General features: G+C 44.5%; 1 protein-coding gene across 1 annotated transcript in view; it reads right to left on the reverse strand.

The window, feature by feature from the left end:
• Positions 1-639: 639 nt before the first annotated feature.
• Positions 640-23,964, reverse strand: part of LOC137370282 (serine incorporator 1-like) — an 82,797-nt gene continuing 59,472 nt past the window's right edge. The window contains exons 9-11 of the mRNA XM_068032659.1: positions 13,219-13,387; positions 11,354-11,569; positions 640-1,371 (exon numbers count right to left, since the gene is read on the reverse strand). Of these exons, the coding sequence (XP_067888760.1) occupies positions 1,218-1,371; positions 11,354-11,569; positions 13,219-13,387 (539 nt within the window). The 3' untranslated portion in view covers positions 640-1,217. The remainder of the gene's footprint in view (positions 1,372-11,353; positions 11,570-13,218; positions 13,388-23,964) is intronic.

Here is a 23,964-nt window from a genome sequence, read left to right on the forward strand (position 1 = left end):
TTACAATGAGTAATATATTTTATTGTATTATTTATTGGATAATAACATAATTTCAGGAGACATTATGACTACTACAGACCCCGAGAGGATTATTACAGACCTGAGCAACACTAGGGTTGGAAATAAGAACCTCAGAACTAGTAATGACCATAATGACTATATATGATTATCAATCTATGTGGCCTTCGACACATATTCTGTATTTGGCTTATTATTTTCGGTATTCTCTTACAATGATCTTTCTAACTGCTTGGGGGAATTTTATGCTCTCCCCTGTGGTGGGGGTGGAGGCGCTGCCGCCATTTAGGGCCCTTAATAGGGCAATTAAACCCAATTAAGGGCCTCTTCCTGCCGCAGCTGCAATTAGCCATGCGGCGGGTAGCCTTATCGCCGCATGGGAAGCATGGCACAAAAAACCATGCAGGCTGCTTCTCGGCTCCAGGGCTTGGGGAAGGGTGAGGGAGCGGGTTCCCTTGTTAAAAGGCACTTAGTACCTGAATGAGGGACCCGGCATCAGGAAGTGGGGGGGGGGGGGTGCGCTGAGAGCCATCACCCTGCCCTTACTGCCGACCCCACTCTCCACCCCCACGACCCCCACCCCGTGAGACGCGTCCCGCCCCGACCTACCTGAGGCCTGGTTCCAGTGATGCTCCTCGGCCTCCTGCAGCAGCAGCCATTGCCTCCACAGCCTCTGATTGGCCGGCAGCTCTGCAAGGGTGGCATCTCTGGCCACGGGGTCCTTACTCCTGTGGAAGGCCCACCAGTGTCCACTTAAGTGCCTGATTGGCACTAAATTTGGCTGGTCCTCCATAGAAGAGGCAGCGTGGGGATCTCGGTGTCGGCTTCTTCGGATGTCGAGACCTCCGCCGCCAGGATATAATTCCCCCCTATGTCTCACTGCTGGTATATATATTGCTACCTCACTTTCTCTCACAAACAGCTGAATGTTTATCCCTCACATTTGAGGAATGCCTGATTTGCATCAGCTGTCCAACTAGATGGTTACTCATGGTTAAATTATTAGCTCCTGCAATTATTCTTCATTAACAATTGGCACGAATTCTTTGGCCACAAAGATTAATAACATTTATTGAAAATGTACATTTCATTTAGATTAGACTAAAATTGTTAGTTACTAAGATATGCTTCAGGAATTATCTCAGGGTTGGGAAAATGGACTCCTTTTCCATGTGGTTATCTTTTACTTCACTTCGCTACTAGTTTATGTGTTCTTCAAAATCATCTTGTTTGGAAAGAACCAGAGGAGCCAAAATTGTCCAGATGTAAAGGGAACTGCAAACCCAGCTGGAGGCAATTTTCATCCATACCGCAATCCAACTGCTTGATATACTCTTAAAATCAGGACTATGACTGTATATGGAAAGCAAAAAAGTTATTATCAATTGCCATAAACCTTCAAGAATTTGATCAGAAATAATGGTTTTATCAATAAAATCATTTAAATTAAAATGGGAATTTGTTTTCAAATCGTTGAGCTCCTCTATAAAGTGTGGCCCTGAAATTATTCTATGGGGTAATTGTGTACATATGCTTAACATTTTTGTCTGAAACATTAGCAGAGGCATTAACCTATTTAAAATAAAGCAGTTATCATCTCTGCTAAAGTAAAGATGAATTTTAGCCAAATATATTCGATAAGCCAATATCCCAAAGTTTCCCAGGGCTATTTTTGTAATCCACAAACAAAATATAGAGGAAAAACTAAAGTTTTAAATCTGTCACCGAAAAAAGATTATTTAATTCATTACTACATTGTCAGTTTGTAAAAATAGATAATTGTGATTGTACATTCCCTTATAATCAATATACAAAGATATAGCATGATCTTGAAAAGTCATTGGACTGGGCTCACATTAAAAGCAACTTCAGCAAAATCATGATGAAAGGTATCCTTTGGAACACATGCTATGATCTAATTTGTCTCCTATATCGTTTTATAAGCTTATAATGAATTTATAGCAATATAATTTCAATAATCATATGTCAAATGACCGCATGTGTGATAGAAATTGCTAAGCACAGTGGAGGCACTTCAGGAAACAGCTCAGAGTTCTAAGGAGCAAATTACCTGTCTAACCCTGTTGTTTACTGTTTTACCACATATATCGTCAATAATATTGACATTCTTCCTTAATACTTAAAGGACACTCATGAATTTATTGCATTCGAGCCATTATATCCATTTAAAAGCCTGATAGATATAATCTACAATAGCAAGTGACCGAATTAGCGACAAGGCTCTGTGGCAGCACCCCCGCCGCTGGCGACGGGAACAGTATTTCAATATTTAAATGAATGACATTAATAAATTTAAATAAACTTAATTGAAATCTTTCAGGCCCGCCACAATCTTTGACACGGCAGCCGGCTCTCCCGTGCCTTCAATTCCCCATCTGGGGAAAGACGGCGTGACATTGATGGGGACGGAGAGGAGTTAAAATTTTCAGTGTGGGAGGGGGGGGTGCCAAATAAACGTAATGGGTGTAGAGGATGGTGGGAAGGGATGAACTTTGTGGAGTTTTGGGCAGGGGGAAAGGTCAGATTTAAAAGGTTTTGGGGGAGAGGGTAGTGCAAATAGTTAATGTAATTGTTATTAGGGGGTGGGAAAGGGGTGTGAGAAATTAATTTCATAAATTTTGGGAAGTGTATCTTCAAAAATTTAAATATGCTGGCAGGGCTGGCTGCCCTTCAAAAAAGGCACCAGTGCCTGCACACAGGCAGCTGACGCCATTGCCGGCAACGGATAGCCCGCCCCCTCCACATGATTGAGAGGGGTGGGCCACCCCAGCTATTTAAATAAGCCGCCACATAAGAGATTGCGGCGGCCCTTTGGCGTGCGGTCTGCATGTGCAGGCCAATATTTTTTCAGCTCATCGTCAAGATCGGCGGCGGGCTCTTAAAATCCAGCCCACGGGGCGGGGGGTAATTTTCAACTTTACTGCTTGCAAGTGGATTGTCTGTCCTTTGTATAACCCGCCATAATCTTCATTTCATGAGTGCTGACCCACTCTGCCAGATTAATACACAGGCAGCGAAGTTGAAAATTACCCCTCTGGCTACACGTATTACTTTTTTCTATGGAGCCAGTTTTCAGGGCCTCTGCTCAGCAGGATCAAGATGGTAGAGAGCTGAAAGTGGTAGAGCACCACATGCCACCCTGTTCTAATTCCAGCTACAGACACTGCTCTTTCTAGCAATATTATATGTAGGCAAAAACAGAATGTTGGAAAGTAAAATATTGCCAAAAAGAAACCTCGCTTTGAGGAATGTTTTTGACACAAAGCTTTCAAAGTTAGTATATTCAAAATCTTGCTCATGGGAGATTGTCACCACCTTCTTGCAATATAAAGATAAGTCATTGTAATGGTACGCTGCGGGGAGAATGTAAAGAGGCTGCAAAGAGATATAGACAGGTTAAGTGAGTGAGCAACAAGATGGCAAATGGAGTATAATGTAGGGAAGTATGAAGCTGTTCACTTTGGTTGTAAAAATTGAAAAGCAGAATATTTTTTAAAAGGTGTAAAACTGGTAAGTGTGGACATTCAGAGAGACTCGGGGGTACTCGCACAAGGAACGCACAAAATTAATATGCAGACGCAGCACGCTATTAGGAAGGAAAATGGCTTGTTGGCCTTTATTGCAAGGGGATTGGAGTACAGGAATAAAGAAGTCTTACTAAAATTGTACAGGGCTTTGGTGAGACTGTACCTGGAATACTGTGTGCAGTTTTGGTCTCCACATTTAAGAAAGGATCTATTTGCACTGGAGGCAGTGCAGCAAAGATTTACTAAATTGGTTCCTGGGATGAGGTGGTGTCCTATGATGTTGGGTAAATTAGACCTATATTCTCTGGAGTTTAGAAGAATGAGAGACGATCTAATTGAGACATACAAAATTCTGAAAGGGCTTGATAGGGTAGAAACTGAGAGATTGTTCCCACTGGTCAGGGAACCTAGAACACAGGGACACAATTTCAGGATAAGGGGTCAATCATTCAGGATTGAGATGAGGAGAAATTACTTCACTCAAAGGGTTGTGAATCTTTGGAATTCTCTACCCCAGAGGGTTGTGGATGCTCCATCATTGAATACATTTAAGGCTGGGATAGATAGATTTTTGGTCTTGCAGGGAATCAAGGGACATGGGGAGTGGGCAGGAAAGTGGAATTGAAGCCCAAAATCAGCCATGGTCGTATTAAATGGCGGAGCAGGCTCGATGGGCCATATCGTCTACTTCTGCTCCTATTTCTTGTGTTCTTGTGTTATCCTCCCATTCTCTGTGCCTTGTCCTATCGGAAGTTAACAAGCAGCCAGATTTACTACCTGATTTACAGCAAGTGGTTGAATGGGTAAATGATGTCAGGGTAGAAATTTTGATATATATGGTGGTACATTTAGTTAATTTCAGATATGTTTACACAAGATAAAATGCTTACAATCCAGGTGAAATGTCTCCAGTTTGAGCCAAGTTGTAACAGTAATATACTTCAAAAACATTTAATTGGTTGTGAAGCACTTTGGGATGTCCTGAGGATGTGCCAGGTACTATATGACTGAAATTCCTTCCACTTATTCATAAGTTAACACATCCATTAAAACAACAATAACAATTTGTATTTATATAGCATCTTTAACAAAATAAAATATCCCAAGGCAGTTCACAGGAGCATTATGAAGCAAAATCTGACTCTGAGCCTCAAAAGGAGATATTAGGGGAGATGGTGTAAAGCTTGGTCAGAAAAGGAGCATCTTAAAGGAAGGAAGAGAGGTTTAGGGAGAGAATTCCAGAGCTTAGGCAGCTGGAGGCACAGCCTCCAATTGTGGAGCAAGTAAAATTGAGGATGCTGAAGAGGAAAAAATTAGATGAGTTTTTTTATTCATTCTTGGGATGTGAGCATCGCTGGCTAGGCCAGCATTTATTACCCATCCCCAATTGCCCTTGAGAAGGTGGTGGTGAGCTGCCTTCTTGAACTGCTGCAGTCCTTGGGGTAGGTACACCCACAGTGCTGTTAGGAACGGAGTTCCAGGATTTTGACCCAGCGAACAGTGAAGGGACGGCGGTATAGTTCCATCAGGATGGTGTGTAACTTGGAGGGGAATTTACAGATGGTGGTGTTCCCATGTGTCTGCTGCCCTTGTCCTTCTAGGTGGTAGAGGTCATAGGTTTGGAAAGTGCTGTCAAAGGAGGCTTGGCGAGTTGCTGCAGTGCATCTTGTATATGGTACACACTGCTGCCACTATGCATCGGTAGTGGAGGGAATAAATATATAACATGGTGGATGGGGTGCCAATCAAGTGGGCTGCTTTGGCTTGGATGGTGTCAAGCTTCTTGAGTGTTGTTGGAGCTGCACTCATCCAGGGAAGTGGAGAGTATTCCATCACATGCCTGACTTGTGCCTTGTAGATGATGGACAGGCATTGGCGAGACAGGTGAGTTACTCACTGCAGAATTCCCAACCTCTCATCTGCTCTTGTAGCCATAGTATTTATATGGCTGGTTCAGTTCAGTTTATGGTCAATCGTGACCCCCACGATGTTGACGGTGGGCGATGGCAATACCGTTGAACGTCAAAGGGAGTTGGTTAGATTCTCTCACGTTGGTAATGGTAATTTCCTAGCACTTGTGTGGCGTGAATGTTACTTGACACTTATCAGCCCAAGCCTGAATGTTGTCCAGGTCTTGCTGCATGTGGGCATGAGCTGCTTCAGTATCTGAGGAGTCATGAATTGTGCTGAACACTAAAATTATCAGCGAACCTTCCCACTAATGTTGGAGGGAAGGTCATTGATGAAGCAGCTGAATATGTTTGGGCCTAGGACACTACCCTGAGGAACTCATGAAGCAATGTCCTGGGACTGAGATAATTGACCTCCAACAACTACAACCATCTTCCTTTGCACTAGGTATGACTCCAATCAGTGGAGAATTTTCCCCCCGATTCCCATTGACTTCAATTTTGCCAGGGCTCCTTGATGCCACACTTGGTCAAATGCTGCCTTGATGTCAAGGGCAGTCATTCTCATAGGTCAGGGGTGATGGGTGAACAGGACTTGGTGAAAATAAGGACATGGGCATCAGAGTTTTGGATGACCTCAAGTTTATAGAGACTAGAATGTGGGAGGCCAGTCAGAAGCTGAATGGAATTAAGTCTCGAGGCAGCAAAGACTTCAGCAGCAGATGAGCACTGGCAAGTGCAGAGTTGGGTGATGTTACGGTGGTGGAAATATGCAGTCTTACCGATGGCGAACAGACAGAGTCTAAAGCTCTCTTGAGGTTGAATATAACGCCATGGTTGCGACCAGTCTGGTTTGGCCTCAGTTGCTAGTGAGAGGGATGAAGTTGATAGCTAAGGAACGAATTTGTAGCAGGAGCAAATACAATGGCTTTGATCTTCTCAATATTTAATGGAGGAAATTTCTGCTCATCCAGTACTGGACGTCAGACAAGGGGCAGAAATTTCCTTGCCCCATGGAGGCCCACGTGTTCTTTCTAAATTTCCTGACCCTCCCCACCTCCAAAGCTGCTTCTATGGGGCTAGGAAAATTCTACCCTTTGTCTGACATCCAGTACTGGATGGAGGCAGCTTTGGAGGCGGGGAAGGTCAGGAAATTTAAAGGGAAAGCATCGAGCTGGCTCCCCGATGTGGTCCCGCCTCCTCGTGCATTTCCCAGAGGCAGGAGTGCAGCAATAATAGCAAAGTGCCTGGCAGTGGTGGGCAGATAGTTAAGACAATTATTGATGTAATTAGTGGACATTTCTTGAACAGACTGTAATTTTTCCGTCGATACATGAGACATGGGACCTCTCGTTCTGTCTGCAGCTCACCTACTCATAGAAGAAGAGAGCAGAGCGGGAGGTCAAAGTGTCATGAGATGAATATGAAGTTCTAACTTTGAAAGACCAAACTAGCAATCCTTAGGCTATCTTCCTGCAAAGCCTTGCAAATGGATGCGCCTCAGTTGCAGACAGATCCACCACATAATGCTGGGCCCTCTCCTGCTCCACTCAGATCAACAGCACAAGATGGAGGTGCAAAAATGATGATGTGACTGGCAGCCAATCCCTCCTGCCCAGCACTATGTGGTGGATCTGTCTGCAGGTGAGGTTTCCTATGGAGACACTGTTTTTAGGTTTTCCGCAAAACTTCAATCACAGATTTTAAATTTCCACTGAATCGAGGTGTGTTTTTTGTAAACTAGTTTTTAAATGGGATTCAGAGGAATAGATTCCTCCATGACAAATCTTCACTTTGCCACTACACTGGAAAAGAATATTGATATAAGCATTGTTTGCTTAAGCACTTCAACAGCCTTCACAATGGGGCTGTAGGCGACCCTTCTTTTCAGGCGCTCTGATTGGCCCTCCCGCCTCTGCAGCCACCACCATCCCTAATTGGATGCCAAACACAAGACAGCCTACTAATTGGCCGTAAAATTAAACCGGTGTGTGCGCTACTGAAACTCGTGGGGTCGGAACCCAGAAATGGTCCCGACATTGGGTTCTTGACACTCATGGCAAACTTCAGCACAAGCAGTCGGATAATTTCGAATGGAGAAGTCAAGAGCGATGGTGCTGAGATAAAGCTAGGAGGCATCAGCATACATGTGCAAACTGATGTGTTTGCGAATGATGTCACCGAGGGGCAGCATGTAGAAGAGAAATAGAAGGGGGTCAAGGATATATCCTTGGGCAGACACCAGAGGTAATGGTGCAGGAGTGGGAAGAGAAGCAATTGCAGGTGATTCTCTGGCTATGATTAGAAAGGTAAGAATGGAACCAGGCGAGTGCAGTCCCAATCAGCTGGAAGACGGTGGAGAACCATTGGAGGAGGATAGTGTAGCCAACCATGTCAAAGACTGCAGACATGGGTCGAGAAAGAGGAGGTGGGATAGTTTACCTTCGTCACAGTCAATAAGATGCATTTGTGACTTTTTTAAGAGTTGTTTCAGTACTGTGATGGGTAGATTGGAGGGATTCAAATACGCAGTTGCGAGAAAGATGGGCACAGATTTCAGAGGCAAAGACTTTAAAGAGTTAAGGGAGGTTTGAGATGGGGTGGTAGTTGGCATGGATGGTGGGGTCAAATGTTGTTACTTCGAGCAGAGGGGTGATGATGGCAGATTTGACAGAGAGAGAGGGACAGTACCAAAAGAGAGAGAAACGTTAACAATATCAGCTGACATGCAAACCAGAAAGGCAAGTTGGGTGATCAACAGCTTAGTGGGAATAGGGTCGAGGGAGCAGGAGGTTGGTGCCATAGACAAGATGAGCTTGGAGAGAGCATGAGGGGAGATAGCAGAGAAGCTAGAGAAAGATGCGAGTTCAGGGCTAGGACAGGGAGTTTGTTCTGGTGGGCTAGTGGAAGGGAGGGAAGCAGTACAGGAAGTCCACAAGCTCCTCGTACTTGTTGTTGGAGGTGAGGGTGGAGGAGATGGGGGGAGGGGTTTAAGGAGACAGTTTGCAGTAAAGAAAAGAAGCAGCAGGTTATCTTTGCATTCCAGGATGATCCTGGAATAGTGAGCAGTTTTGGCAGACGAGAGTAGAACTCAATAATGCTTTACGTGGTCCAGCCATATCTGGCGGTGAATGTTGTTGTCCACCATATCCATTCAAGTCTGTGTTCCTGGACTTAAGGGAGTGGAGATGAGAGCTATACCAAAGCAACAGGCAGGATGAGAGAGAGTAATGGGCTGGGATTTTCAATCACCTGTGGGGATGAGAATGGGAGAGGACATGCTTTGAAAATAGTGCTCCCAGATGACATATCAGTGTCCCAACACCTCCGGGATGTACTGGTATTTTCAAAGTGAGGGCGGAGTTGGTTGTGGTGGGGAGAGGGGGATGTTGGGAACCCCCTTGCCCCAATTAACGGTCTATTAAGCTCCACGAGGAGCTTCTTAAAGGCCGAGGCGGTCCAGAAGGCAATTTTTAATTCACAAATCGCCAAACCCAAATAGTCTGGTGCACAAAAATAAAAGCAAAATACTGCGGATGCTGGAAATCTGAAATAAAAACAGGAAGTGCTGGAAATACTCAGCAGATCTGGAAGCATCTGTGGAGAAGAAATAGAGTTAACATTTCAGGTCTGTGATCTTTCATCAGATGTAATTTTTTTATGAGGAAAGCTTTTGCCACTAGGGGCTTTTGTATGAGATTAGGCACAATACATTGTAGTTAGCCATTTGGCCACTTCTCTGTGCAGAGTCCTGCCTCCTCTCTTCTGTAAGGCATTGGCAGGTCCCGTCATGGCTGACAGCTGCCTTTGACGATCATACACCTGCTGCCCGGCAGAGCTCAGCACCGTTGATTAGGTGCTGAACTTGCCACCGGCCCAATTGGGGCATCTACATTTGAAGATTTGGTTGTGTGAGCGACGCAGATGGGGCACAGGTCGGGACCTGGAAATTATTCAGGGGTTAGGTACCTGACCCTGGATTGAAAATCAAGCCCATGGTTTCGGTGGGGACTATGCATCAAAGGTGGAGGCGTGGCTGTGGCGAACAGAGGGCCAAACGCTAGATAGTTGGGATTTTGAAAGTGCAGTTGTAAGTGAATAGTGGGGTAGCTTTATTCCAGGGTGGTACAGGGAATGGTGATGTGGGTGGAGAGGGATACAAGGAAGTGATCGGAGATGGCCTTATTTGTGATTGTTATGAAAATAGAAATGTCAAACAGATGTGTTGTGTTCGTCTGCCATTACTGTGTTGTAATTCTGACGCCTCAGTAAGAATCTTGGTTTGAATTTCTATTTATGATTAGTAAGAAGTTCACATGTACTAATTTAACTCAAAGGAGAGCCAGCATGGTCTTGGCCTCCTGCTGTGCCATAAATGACCCTAGGCTCTATGATTCTAGAGGAGGGTTGATAATCAGAAATATTCAGCTTTGTTGCAAATGGCTAAAAAAAGTTTTGCAAAGAAAACTAGTTTGTTACAATGGCAAATACCTGCAATATATTTATAAGTGTGAGCTAATTACAAGATAGTAAAGTCATTTGCAAATGAACAGGAAAACACATTGAGGCAGAAAAATGTACATCACATAACTGTCAGTGAGAAATGAAATTAGGGCCCTGAAGTAGCCTATTAATAGTCAATTATGGGCCTAGTCCCGCTGCCATTGGGATCTTAACTTACAACATGAGGCGACCTCCCTGCGGGCTTGGGAGGGCCCTCCTCTGTGGGCAATTTGTGGCCTACGAAGGACGCCCACCAGGAACAATTTGCACCTCCCAGAATCCCCCTCCCCCTGGACTTCACGACCACCCCCCAAACACCCCTCACTGGGGCCTTCCAGACTGGCCCCAGCGTCCCTGCCTCACCTACCTCTTGTCCAGTGTTTCAGTGCTGGGCCTGGGTCTGAAGCCTCTGCAGTGCCGGCAGTGGCCACTGTTCCCAGTGGCGCTGTCAATACTGCTGAGCTGCCGGCTCTCTGATTGGCTGGCAGCTCATGGAGGCGGAGTCCCCGTCTTTAAAGGGACGGGGATCCCGGCTCGTGAATCTTTAATTGACAAACACTGGAGGATTGCTCCAGGTGGCAACGAAAATGCAAAGGCGGGGTTCCTCCCAGCACCAGGAGTCCCACCTCCTACACAAAATCCAGTCCCAAGTTTTTATGGATGTTATTCTCATTCAAAGAATATAAATAAATGTAAAATATGGATTCATAAACTACCAAAAAAATGGAAAGTATAGTCCTGAACTTTGGAGTCCTTGCTCTGCAACTGGAAATGCAGCAGAGTGGGACTTCCACACACCTGAAACCAAAGATGTGGAATCTATTCCAAGTCACATATTGGATACTTGGGACGAGAGGTCCACGTCTGTACAAGTGCAACAGAAGTCCCTCCCTGATTGTCGATTGAAAATTTGGAGCAGCATCTCGCTGCTCTAATATCAGAACAAGTGGCCCTTATAGTGTCAAACTGAAGGTGCTCATTATGTTTTCTTTTCCATGAAGGGAAATGTTTCTGTTAATGTTTAAGGTAATTAAACTTATGGGATTGATTATCTGTGCCTGGACAAAGTTTGATGCCTTCTGAAGGCCAACTATCAAACTCATGCCAGCTATCAGTGGTTTTCACTGTGCTTACTTAGAGTATAATTCCAGGGGTAGCCTGAGAACTCCCCAGACACAGCGCAAAAGCAGTCCTACGATAGGTGGGGGAGGTGGGCAAAAGAGCCATCCAGTTTCTATCCCAAATCGTGCTCCTTCCCATGGGCAATTCACCTGGACTATACCCTCCTGGATTCCTGTAATTTAGGGGCCTACATTTTGAATGTTAAGATTGTTGCTGAAGGTGGTCATGCAATTATATTGTTTTTCCTCTTACCTATGCCAGTTAGTTAGTGTCATCATAACGTACATGGAGGCCAGAAAAAGAATAAAGTGGAAAAAAGAGTAGCTGTAATGAACTCCTTCCTTTTCATTGTCCTGAAAGCGATGCACTTCTTCACAGCCTTCCTGTATTGATACGCTTTCCAAAGATCCAGCGTCTGGATTATTGATGGAGTGGCTAAACCTCTGTGTGCAGCTGGACTTCCTAATGCTAACAAAATGTAACATCAATAGAATTAGTTTAAAAATCAATGGTACTCAGTTTTAATAAACTGTGACTCTAAAATACATCAATAGTGGCTTAGGAACAGAGGAAAATGAAAATTGAAAATGTCCACCTGATTGGTCCCATACCTTATGTATCTTTCCCAACTTCTTTTAACATTTTTCCATACTGGGCAGTCTGGTCCCCACATTCACTACCATCTGCATAATACACTTAAATCTCAACTGTCTGGTCATCATCCCTCTTCTAAGTGTGAACCAGCATGCCCCGCTCCTGCAGTTTGTTGCAATCTTAAACATGTGTTTGGGGTTCAATTTATCTATTCCTTTAGGAATCTTGAATATGTGAACAACATCTTCCCTGAATCTCCTCTAAAATAAACAATGTCAGTCTCTTCAAGCTCTCCTCTTAAGTGAGTTATCAGTTTGGTTACCCTTTTCCATGCTGCCTCCAATACATGGATATCTTGGCTATAACAGGGCAACCAGAATGGTACACAGTAGTCAAGGTGTGCCTCCAAGCACCTAAACTGGCCAGCAACAGTGCGGGAGACTTAAGGCTGACTGGAAAATTCCAGTTGGACTTAACAAGGCTCCTAACAAGCCTAATCGGCTACCTGTTGCTAAAATAGCCGCACCGGAAATGGTGTCAGGAAATTGGCATGCCGGCTGCCGCCAGTATTTTCAGGCCCTGTCCATATCCGTTCCCTCCTCTGGCGGGGCCCAAAAATCCTGCCCAAGGTGTTTTAAGATGACGAAATGATTATAAAGGCCTGATAGGGAGGAACCTTTTCCTCTGTTGGGGAGTCCAGAAAGATATTTCCCTTACAACCTTAAGATTAGAGTTAGGCCATTCTGGTGTGATAACAGGAAGCACTTTTTCACACAAAGGGTAGTGGTAACCTGGAACTCTGTCCCACAAAATGCTAAGTCAATTGAAAATTTCAGAACTGACATTGATAGATTTTTATTAGATCAAAGTATTTAGAAGTTTAGGAGTTTGAAGTTTAGAAGAATGAGAGGTGATCCTATTGAAACATAAGATCCTGAGGGGACTTGATAGAGTGGATACCGGGAGGATGTTTCCTCTTATGGGGGAGACTAGAACTAGGGGACACAGGTTAAGAATAAGAGGTCTCCCTTTTAAGACAGAGATGAGGAGATTATTTTTCTCAAAGGGTCATCAGACTGTGGAATTCTCTTCCTCAGACAGCAATGGAGGCAGGGTCATTGAATTTATTCAAGGCTGAGTTAGATAGATTTTGGAGAAACAAGGGAGTCAAGGGTTACGGGGGGGGGGGGGGGCGCGGGGGTGTGGTGGGGGGGGTGGTGCTGCAGACAGGAAAGTGGAGTTGAGACCGCAACCAGATCAGCCATGATCTTATCGAATGGCTCAAAGGGCCGAATGGCCTTCTCCTGCTCCTAAGTCCTAAGTCCTATGTTCCTATATATTATGGGATATGGCAAATGAATGGAGTTGAGATACAGATCAGCCATATCTAATTGAATGATGGAACAGGCTTGAGGGGCTTTAAATTGACGAAAGAGTGGCTGTAAAATAGCACAGTATAAAGGATGTACAGAGCAGAAGTACACTGGTAATGTAACACCGATCAAACTAATATTTGTGATTACCTCAAATATAAGATGCAAATAAGGAATAACGCCAAGCCTGCAATGCACTGACTATCCCACTGCAATCCTGCACCTGAAGCATTGATTGTGCTTACGGTGTTGTTGTCAAAGTCAGTGCTGGGAAATGTCTGTTCAAAAAAGCTCATCATATTGGGATTACACTTATCATCTGAAAGCAAAATACAAATTACTGTGCAGTAAAATACAACTTTTAATCTGCATCAAAAATAAATTATTTCATGTGGGTTAATGATTCCATAATTAATGCATTTCGTCCAGAAGCATTTTATTTTGGTACAGAGTTTATTATAGTCCTATTGTACAGCAATAAATCTCTCTTCCAGTTTTCAAGGTCACAGTCAAAGAGGCCAGAATACATTTGTAAAGCGCTTAATTACAAATAATAACTTTTTACTGAGTTTTTTTTGCTGTAATTATATCCCTTGGAAAATGATTTGCTTATTATTATCCATTAGGACATTACTCCTGACTAATCAAGAGTATTCATTAAAAAAAGTAATTTCCTTTTTGACTAACAGAAATTCCAGTGTGTTCTGTGTAACTAGTTTCTAAAAATCTTAACTTAATTGTGACAAAATGAAACTGTTCTATCGTTTTAATTCTGCGAGATGTTCATTCAGTTTTATTCACACTACATAAGGTGTTCAAAATCCACCTAATTAGCCCATCTTAAATCAGTACACTGACTGCAAAATGTATTGGTTTGTTGCAAAGGTTACAAGGAGAGGACCCAAACCACATATAGCAACTATAAACATACAGTGTGAGTGGTACAGTTACGTGTATGACAGTTAGTTTTGAATCTGAATGTTAGTTATTTAAATCCAACAAGTCTTGGCAGCTATTCAAAGGATATTTAAGTGGTTGGTACAGTTCATTAAGCTGAATTAGCAGAGACGAGTAGCATTGATTGTAGTTTATTTCAGCCAATTAAAATCTTCACTGAAAGATAAATTAGATTAGCTAGCTCCTATAATTAGAAATGATTACAAGAAAGAATAAGAATAAAAGAATAGTTTAGCACCTAGATTGTAAACTTTTATTTTGAGATGTTAGATAATAGAAATGTTATTATAAATATTTATTATATTGCTCGTATATATTAATTTGTTTACAACTTGTTTAATAAATTTGCTCAATAGTTTAAACTTAAAATGAGGCTTGATATGCTGCTCTAATGAGAGGAGAATCTTGTGTAGACGAGATCATTTCCAGTAGCTAAAATAATTAGCAGAAAAATTGTTCAGTTCCTTATCCTGCGGACTTTACCAAAGGCTTACCTAGTTATCAATGCTAATAAAGATACTCTTGAAGTCATTGGTGCCACAAAGCACGGTTGCATGGCACCCATATTATCAACGCTGCAGGTGCTGTTTTGGGTCTAAAAGGCAGCCGCAATACGTGCACTTCAGGTGCTGGCTGCACTGGGCACCATTTTGGTAAGGATGTTAGCACAGGTGTGGAAACCATGTGCTGGAGATCTGCAGAGTAGGCAGATCATGGCGTCAGTCAGGGTGTAACGCCGACTTAATGTCAGTGGTGCCATTTGGAATCTGAATGCTCCAACTAATGACCTCTTTTAACCTTCGCACAGCTGAACATGCATTCAACAGCCGGAAGAATCCAGCTACCAATGTTATTTAAGGAGTTATCAAGTACTATCAAGTTAGTTGCTGATTTATTTCCACTGACTGTTGCTGATGTTTGTAGAAGCGTTTGATGATTTTTGCTATTTAAAGTAGGTGATGTTTACAGGGAGTAGTGCGGCACGTGCTGAAAGTTTTGGTTCTGACTTCAAGAGTTCTGCTAAATGCACTTGCTTGCATACGTGAGTGCGGTAGTTTGTATCCCCTTGGCCAGCTGCACAATAGAGAATGAGCAGAGCAACAGAGAGGAGGACGAGTTGCTCAAAGAGGGAGGAGGAGTAGGGGGGAGAAGGGCTCTCAGCAGGAGACCATAGTCACCCAAAGTCTTTAGGGAGCATTTTTTTTTTACCTCGTCTCAGTGAAGAACAGTGCATCAGACGTCTCCGTTTCACCAAGAAGCTGCTCACTAAAATCTGCTACCTATTGCAACACGAACTGCAGCCTCAGAGCAGGGTGAGGATGGCATTGTTAGTGGCTGTGAAGTTGACTGTGGCCATGAGCTTTTATGTGTTGAGCTCCTTCCAGGATGGTGCAGGCGATATTTGCAAAATCTCCCAGTTTGCCATCCATTGTTGTGTAAAGGAGTTCACTGAGGCTCGATATGCATCCAGAGCTGAACACATATCATTCCCTCTTATCAGGCAGAAGCATGCAGAATGAACACGTAGCTTCGCTAAGGATAGTGGGCTTCTTTATGGTGCAGGGTGTCATTGACAGCACCTACAGTGGTTTGTGGGCACTTCCCTCCTCTGCATCTCCTCGACCAAGCAACTCACCAAGGTTACTTCGCCAGCACCTTCCAAACCCGTGACCTCTACCACCTAGAAGCACAAGGGCAGCAGATGCATGGGAACAACACCACCCGCAAATTCCCCTCCAAGCCACGCACCATCCTGACTTGGAACTATATCACCGTTCCTTCATTGTCGCTGGGTCAAAATCCTGGAACTCCTTTCCTAACGGCATTGTGGGTGTACCTGCCCCACATGGACTGCAGCGGTTCAAGAAGCTGCTTGCCAACTTGCTGACACTTCCTTCTACCTCCCCCTCAACCATGACCCAACAACTTAACATCAAGTCATGATTTCCAAGACTGTCACTGACCTCAACTCCTTTGGAGATTTTCCCTCCACAGACACCAGTTCATCGTTTTCCAACCCCTAACAGCCCCTAAGGGCCACAAACAGGCCTTGGAGGAGAGGGGGGGAGGGGGGGTGAAGGGGTGAGAGCAGAAGTGTGGGAAATGGAACAGACAGGGTCGAGGGCCCTGTCAACCATGGTGGGGGGGAGGTGCATTGGTGGGTCCTCAGTTGAGAGGAAAAAATGAAGCACTGGTATGGAAAATTGCATCATCAAAACAGATGCACCAAAGACAGAGAAACTGGGAGAATAGAATAGAGTCTTAGAGAAAAGCAGGACGTGGGGAAGTGTAGTCAAGGTAGCTGTGAGAGTCAGTGAGCTTATAGTAAATATTGATAGATAGCCTATTCCCAGAAATGAAGACAGAGAAGTTGAGGAAGGGAAAGGAAGAGTTGAAGATGGATCACGTGAAGGCTAGGGAAGGGTGGAAATTGGAAACAAAGTTGATGAAATTTTCCAGTTCCCTTACCTTCCATCCCACCAGCCACCTCATTCAACAGATCAACCCCTGCCATTTCCACCACCTCTTGTATGATGTCACCACAAAACATATCTTCCTCTCATCTCCCCTTTCAGCCTTCTGAAGATACTGTTCCCCTCCACGACACAATTAATCACTCCTCAATCACCCCCAACACCCTCTCCCAAAGCACCTTCCCATGCAAGTGCAGGAGATGCTACAACTGTCCTTTTACCTCTTCTCTTCTCACTGGCCAAGGCCCCAAACCCTCCTTCCTGATTAAATCACAATTTACTTGTACTTTTTTCAATTTGGTATACTGTGTTCATGATGCAGTCTCCTCTACAGACCAAATGCAGGTTGGGTGATTGCTTTGCGGAATACCTCTTTTCAGTTCGCAAGCGTAAACTCGAGCTTCTGGTCGTCAGTCATTTTAAGTCTCCCACTTTGACCTTTCTGTCCTCGGCCTCCTACACTATTCTAATGAAGCCTAACATAAGTTTGAGGAACAGCAACTCATTTCTCGATTAGGCACTTTACAGCCCACTGGACTCAACATTGAGTTCAACAAATTCAATCATAATTTCTGCTTTTTTTGGACAGTCACTATTGATGGTGATTCTGCTTTCCCATTTACATCTTCTCTAGACACATCTTTTGTTCCTTTACTTGTCTCATTACCACTTTGCCTTTCACTTTCATCGCCTGTCATTCAATTTCTCCTGACTTCCACCCTATCACAGACCTTCCTGTTTGTCCCTACCTCCCCTCCCCCCTTTCCCTGCCTGGTTTGAAAAACTGTTACATCTCTAAGTACGCTCAGTCATGACAAAGGATCACTGAGCTGAAACGTTAGGCTAGATTTAGCAGAGGTGGCAGGACCCGGGGCTGCATTTTGCCAGCAGCAGCCAATTAAGTGGTCATACCTAGTGCAAAGGAAGATGGCTGTGATTGTTGAAGGCCAGACATCGAAGCCTCAGGACATCACTGCTGGAGTTCCTCATGGTAGTGTCCTAGACCTAAACATCTTCTGCTGCTTCATCAATGACTTTCCCTCCAACATAAGTTCAGAAGTGGGGTTTGTTCACTGATGATCGCACAGTGTTCAGTACCATTCGCAATTCCTGAGATACTGAAGCAGTTCGTATACAGCAAGACTTGAAAAACATTCAGGTTTGAACTAAGACATGGCAATTAACATTTGCGCCACACAAGAGTCAGGTAATGACCATCTTCAACAAGAGAGAATCTAACAATCTCATCTTGACATTCAGCAGCATTACCATTGCTGAATCCCCTACTATCAACATCCTGGGGGTTACCATTTACCAGAAACTTAACAGGACCAGTCATATAAATAATGTGGCTACAAGAGCAGATCAGAGGTTGGGAATTCTGCGGTGAGTAATTCACCTCCTGACTCCCCAAAGCCTGTCCACCATCTACAAGGCACAAGTCAGGAGTGTGATGGAATACTCTCCACTTGCCTGGATAGGTGCAGCTCCAACAACACGGAAGAAACTCGACACTATCCAGGACAAAGCAGCCCGCTTGATTGGCACCCCAACTACAAACATTCACTCCCTCTACCACAGACACACAGTGGCAGCAGTGTGTGCCATATACAAGATACATTGTAGCAACGCACCAAGCCTGCGTTGACAGTACCTTCCAAACCCACAAACTCTACCATCAAGAAGGACAAGGGCAGCAGACGCATGGGAACGCCACTACCTGCAAGTTTCCCTCCAAGGCACATACCATCCTGACTTGGAACTATTATGCCGTTCCTTCACTGTCGCTGGAGCAAAATCCTGGAACTCTCTTCCTAACAGCACTGTGGGTGTACTTGCACCAGATGGACTGCAGTAGTTCAAGGAGATAGCTCAAAACCACCTTCGGAAGGGCAATTAGGGATGGACAACAAATGCTGGCCTTGCCAGTGACGCATACAACCCATGAAAGAATTTTTAAAAATTAACTTGGGACGCAATAATGGGAAAGACATTACATTTTATGTGCCATTACAAAAAAGGAAACTTAACAAAATAACTTTTTGTCAAACACCCATGTGCATATACATGCAAAATGCTGTTGCTGCAGGAAATCTGAAGTAAAAACAGAAAAGGTAGGAAATGCTGCACTAGTCTGGCAGCAACTATGGAGAGAGAAACCGAGTTAACGTTTCAGGTTGGTGACCTTTCATCAGAACCCATGTGCATACCCTTGGTGAATTACATAACCTTTCAACTGCATCTATGTGGTGCATCCCCTGTGGTTTCAACAGAGGTAGTGTTGCTCAGATCTCTGCTCTACCTGCTGAGATGCTTTTGGGTTATAACTTCTGGGTTTTGGAGCCCTTATCAACACCGCTAAATATTGCTACACCTGTCCCTGTGCAGCAGTAGACTTGGCCATTGGCAGCAATGTCAGGTACAGGCTGAGGGTGGGGTATAGGGTGAATAGTGTGAGCACTTTGTGTGGAGTTCACACTTCCATGTCCCCTTTTGTCATCCCTTTCCTGGGATAGCAGTACATCATTCCTACCACTCTAACGGAAAACAACTTGGGCCAGATCAGTGATGCACTGTACAGCCATGAAAAGGTATCTGCCATCCTATTTTAAGCGGCAGACATCTCCTGCACAACCATGGTCATGACCTGCATAGACACATTTGAGACCTGTGCCTGAAACTCCATGGAGGCATCCATTCTCTCCATGGTAGGCTATCTTGCTATTACCTCTGATACCAATCTACTACTGTTGCAGTCTGGACATCTCCATCCTCTCCACCATTGTGGAGGGTGGGTGTGTCAATACCCCACAAAGTTGCTAAGATGCACCCCTATCATTTTCCTTCTCAATGACTCAGCCTCTGTGTCCAGCTGAGCAGAGCTTGGAGAGGAATGTGACCTCCCCGTGTCCACTTCCTCACCCCGATGTGGACTCTCCACAGCTGTCCCTGTCACCTGTGTCTTGCTTATGCTCACTTTTCAATTGTGCATCAATTACGTGTAAACCTAACTAACGGTCTAACTGGATCCATTGAAGTGTGTGTACTTGTGTAGTTGTGCTGATGCATGGTTGTATATCCTGTGACAGTGCACCCTCAGAAGGAATGAGGTCCTCTGAGGAATCATCACTCGGCATGTCCACAGACTGTTGCTCTTTGCGTGAAGGCCCTGGATGAAAAAAGAAATGGATATTAATTAGTCCTGGCAAGTAACAATGGGCATACTCAAGCTTCTCATAGCTTAGTCATTGATGAAATTAAGTCAGCATGACTGTCAGATAAATTTTTAATTCTGCTCCTGGGCATATGCAAAGAGCAACAGTCTGTGGACATGCCCATGGGTGTGATGAGTGATGTGATAGAGTACTCTTGGCAAGACAAAGCGAGGGGAGGGTGTTGTACACCACAAAATGTAGGTGAATTGGCAACTGTACTCACTTTTTGTGCCCTGGTTAGATCATTAAATTGCTTCCTGCATTGTATCTGAGGACACAGTTCTCCTGCAGTTCACCTCCTCAGCCATCTTCAACCTTCTTGGTTTAGAGCAGCAGATTTATTTCTCCCATTGTTGTGTGATTGCCTTTAAGAGCAATATACCTTTAAGATCCTATTATGCTAATGAGCTAAGTGCCAGGATGTAGTCATGTGACTACATGCCAGTCCCACTCTGTTGCTGTAACACCAAGAAGCAAGTCATGTAAACAATTATCTCTGTACTGTATATAGTTGTTAACTGTTAATAAACCTATTTGAGATCTTCAATCAAACTGAACTCCACACATCTCATTTATGTTACATCAGACAACATAAAAAAAGCTTCTCATTGCATGGTGGCAGCTGTGGTGAGAAGACAGAATCCAAGACTGAAGACCACAGGAAAACGACTTTCCTACAGCCACTGGAGAAAGTTGAAAAAATACTGGCTCAAACAATAAGGTAAAAAGAAGAATTTACCCCAAGCTATAGAAGACACAGCTGAACGAAAGATGGCAAGGAAATCGGCTGAGTCATTCTGCCGACGGGTGAGGGATACTGCTTTAAAAAAAAAAGCTTTGAAGTCCTTAAGCAGATTGATTTTTTTTTTCAAAAAGCTCTGAAGTGCCTAAAAACAACTTTTTCAAAGCCTCTGTTAAAAAGAGAAGATTCGACTCCCCACCCAGGCTGATCGGTGGTCAGCACCATCACAGGAAGTGCCCGACACTGAAAAGCATGGGAATCCTCCATTTACGCAGCTCGCAGCTGAAGCTATAAAAAGAAACCCCATTAAATCACTCAAGCATGAAGGGCTTTGGTTCACTCAACCAGAGTTTTAAAAAAAAACACTCACGCAGAATAAGAGTTGACTATTGAACAGCTATATAAACAAACTAGCAAAAAAAAGGCACTTGAAATACCTGTTGCACAGCTATGTAAACAGGCTTAGGTGCTGGAAGCAATACAAACAAACAAGCTGCTGCTGTCAAATCAGCCAAGAAAATGTCTTAAAAGAGGAAACAGTAAAGTCACAGAACTAGCTCTTAAAGCAAGCTTCAAAGCAAAAGGACAGTAAAAAGACGGATTCCAAGTTTCCCAACATCAACTGGAAAGCCATGGATATCCTATGAGTTGCAACTGTTCAAACAGAGAATGCAGTTATGCTTCACAGACCAAGTGATGGTAAAACCAGAGAAGCAAGCTCTAAAAATAATGATAGCGATTGGAAATGAGGGATTGCACAGAATCAATACCTCAGGCATATCTGAAAAGGACCAGAAAGATCTCGCTAAGTTATAGAAAGTGCAGGAACATCAGCTCCAATTATGAGTGAATTTCAGAATTCACCGCCTAGAATTAATGTCCTACAGGCAACAGCCACAGGAATCAATAGACCAGTTCATAAGCAAATGCCATATTAAGGGCAACCAATGTGACTTCTCTAAAGCTGAGCTATCAGACTGAATAATGGAGCTAGTGATTGTATTAACACCCATTGAAGCATTTCAGAAAGATCTCCAGGGGAAAAAGAAAGGTCACAGCATCGCTGCACTGCTGGAGGCTTCTCATTGCACCTATTGCTAGGAAAAATTAACTGCCTCCTGCTCCTGACTGTAACCGGCAGTAAGTCAAGAGATGCATCATTAAATTTACCTTAAATTAGCCTTGCTCAACCTGAATTTACTAATTCTCACTGTCCCCTTCCAAAACCTCCCAATTTAATTTTTGCACTGGCCCTTTAAATACTCAACTTGAAATCACATCATACGGATGTGCATAGAAACATAGAAAATAGGAGCAGGAGTAGGCTATTCGGCCCTTCTGGCCTGCTTCGCCATTCAAAAAAGATCATGGCTGATAGTTTAATTCAGTACCCTGTTCCCGCTTTATCCCCATATCCCTTGATCCCTTTGGCATTAAGAAACATATCTATCTACTTCTTGAATATATTTAATGAGTTGGCCCCCACTGCCTTCTGTGGTAGAGAACCACAGGTTCACCATCCGCTGAGAGAAGAAATTTCTCCTCATCTCGGTTCTAAATGGCATACCCCATATCCTGAGACTGTGACCCCTGGTTCTGGACTCCCCAGCCATCGAGAACATCCTCCCTGCATCTAGCTTGTCTAATCCTGTTAGAATTTTATAGGTTTCTATGAGATCCCCTCTCATTCTTCTAAACTCTAGTACATCACAGCCACAGTCGCAGCCTGAAGTCGTGAAACCCAGAAAGAAAAATGTAATTAGCCAATCAAGTTGAAATGGGACATTTTGACATGCAAAATTCTCTTCTGGGTTCTATGTACGCAATCTCACGCTATCCCAGCTCGGAACATGCCTTTGTGTTAATATCAGGGCCAATGATACACAAGCTTCTATCGCATATAATTCCCATGGTCAAAGGTATAAAATTTAACATTGGTGGAGAGCTCAGCATTGCCATCTATGGGGCTGATGTAGTCTGTTGAAAACAGATGCCACAGCTCTGTAGCTGTCTCCCTGCTGCATTGGAAGCTGCAAAGGCTGTTCTCTTTTGATTTGCAGATCAGCCAATCTAGTTGCTTATATCAGTTACATGTTCATTTGGAAGGTTAACAAGTGATTCAACAGCATTATTACAAGTGCATTTTGATTGGCTTCTCAGTTGTATATTCATTGGACTGGATTTTACCAGCCCTCGAGGGACGGGCTTGATGGCGGGAGGCAGGGGGCGGGGCGGGTGTAAAATGGTGAGGGAAGGTTGGGGCTGGAGTGCCCGTCGTCTTCCCATTGCCATGGAATTTTACCAAGGCAGGGAAGTTCGAGGACAGCCTTTTGCTGTATTGAACCCTTTGCTGAGTCTATTAGAAACGATTCGAGCATAAGAGGAGTGACAATCCCAGGCAGTGGAAGCACTCAGGTTAAAACCTCCTTGTACATGGATGACGTCGCCGTCTTCTGCTCGGATTCGCTGTCCGTTCGCAGACTGATGAGCATCTGTGACCAGTTCGAACTGGCCTCGGGAGCCAAAGTTAACCATGGCAAGAGTGAGGCCATGTTCTTTGGGAACTGGGCTGACCCATCCTTTGTCCCCTTCACCGTCAGGTCCGACTAACTGAAGGTGCTGGGGATATGGTTCGGAAGGGCCGGGGCGTGCACCAAAACCTGGGAGGAGCGAGTAGCCAGGGTACACCATAAGCTGAGAATGTGGGAGCAACGATCTCTCTCCATTGTGGGTAGGAACCTGGTCATCAGGTGCGAGGCGCTCGCGTTGTTGCTCGACGTGGCGCAGGTCTGGCCCATACCCCACTCCTGTGCCGTGGTGGTCACCCGAGCCATTTTCTGCTTCAGCTGGGGATACAAAATGGACCGGGTCCAGAGGGACACGATGTTCAAACCTCTGGATAAGGGCGGGAAAAATGTACCCAACGTCGCCCTCATCCTGATGACCACCTTCGTGTGCGGCTGCATCAAGCTGTGCGTAGATCCCCAGTACATAAACTCCAAGTGTCACTCCGTGCTGAGGTTCTATCTGTCCCCGGTGTTGCGAAGGATGGGCCTGGTCATATTGCCGCGGAATGCTCCATCCAGTTGGACCGTGCCATACCACCTATCCTTCGTTGAAAAGTTTCTGCGGAAAAACACCTTTGACCACCAATCCATCAGACAGTGGTCTGCACGGAATGTTCTCAAGGCCCTACGGGAAAAGGAGATGGTGGATCCTGTCGGATGGTTTCCCGAGCAGACTGCCAAAGTCATTTGGCAGAATGCCTCATCACCAGAACTTTCAAACAAGCACCAAGATGTAACTTAGCTGGTGGTGAGAAGAGCTCTCCCCGTCAGATCCTTCCTGCGCGTCTGGAGTGTCACCCCCTCCACACAATGCCCTCAAGGTGGCTGTGGTGGGGAAGAGACTGCTGCCCACCTCCTTCTGGAATGTGTCTTTGGAAAGCAGGTGTGGAAATAGATGCAGTGGTTTTTGTCAAGGTTCATCACAAGCAGCTCTGTAACAC

This window comes from Heterodontus francisci, chromosome 5 (assembly GCF_036365525.1).
Source record: "Heterodontus francisci isolate sHetFra1 chromosome 5, sHetFra1.hap1, whole genome shotgun sequence".
Classification (NCBI taxonomy): domain Eukaryota; kingdom Metazoa; phylum Chordata; class Chondrichthyes; order Heterodontiformes; family Heterodontidae; genus Heterodontus; species Heterodontus francisci.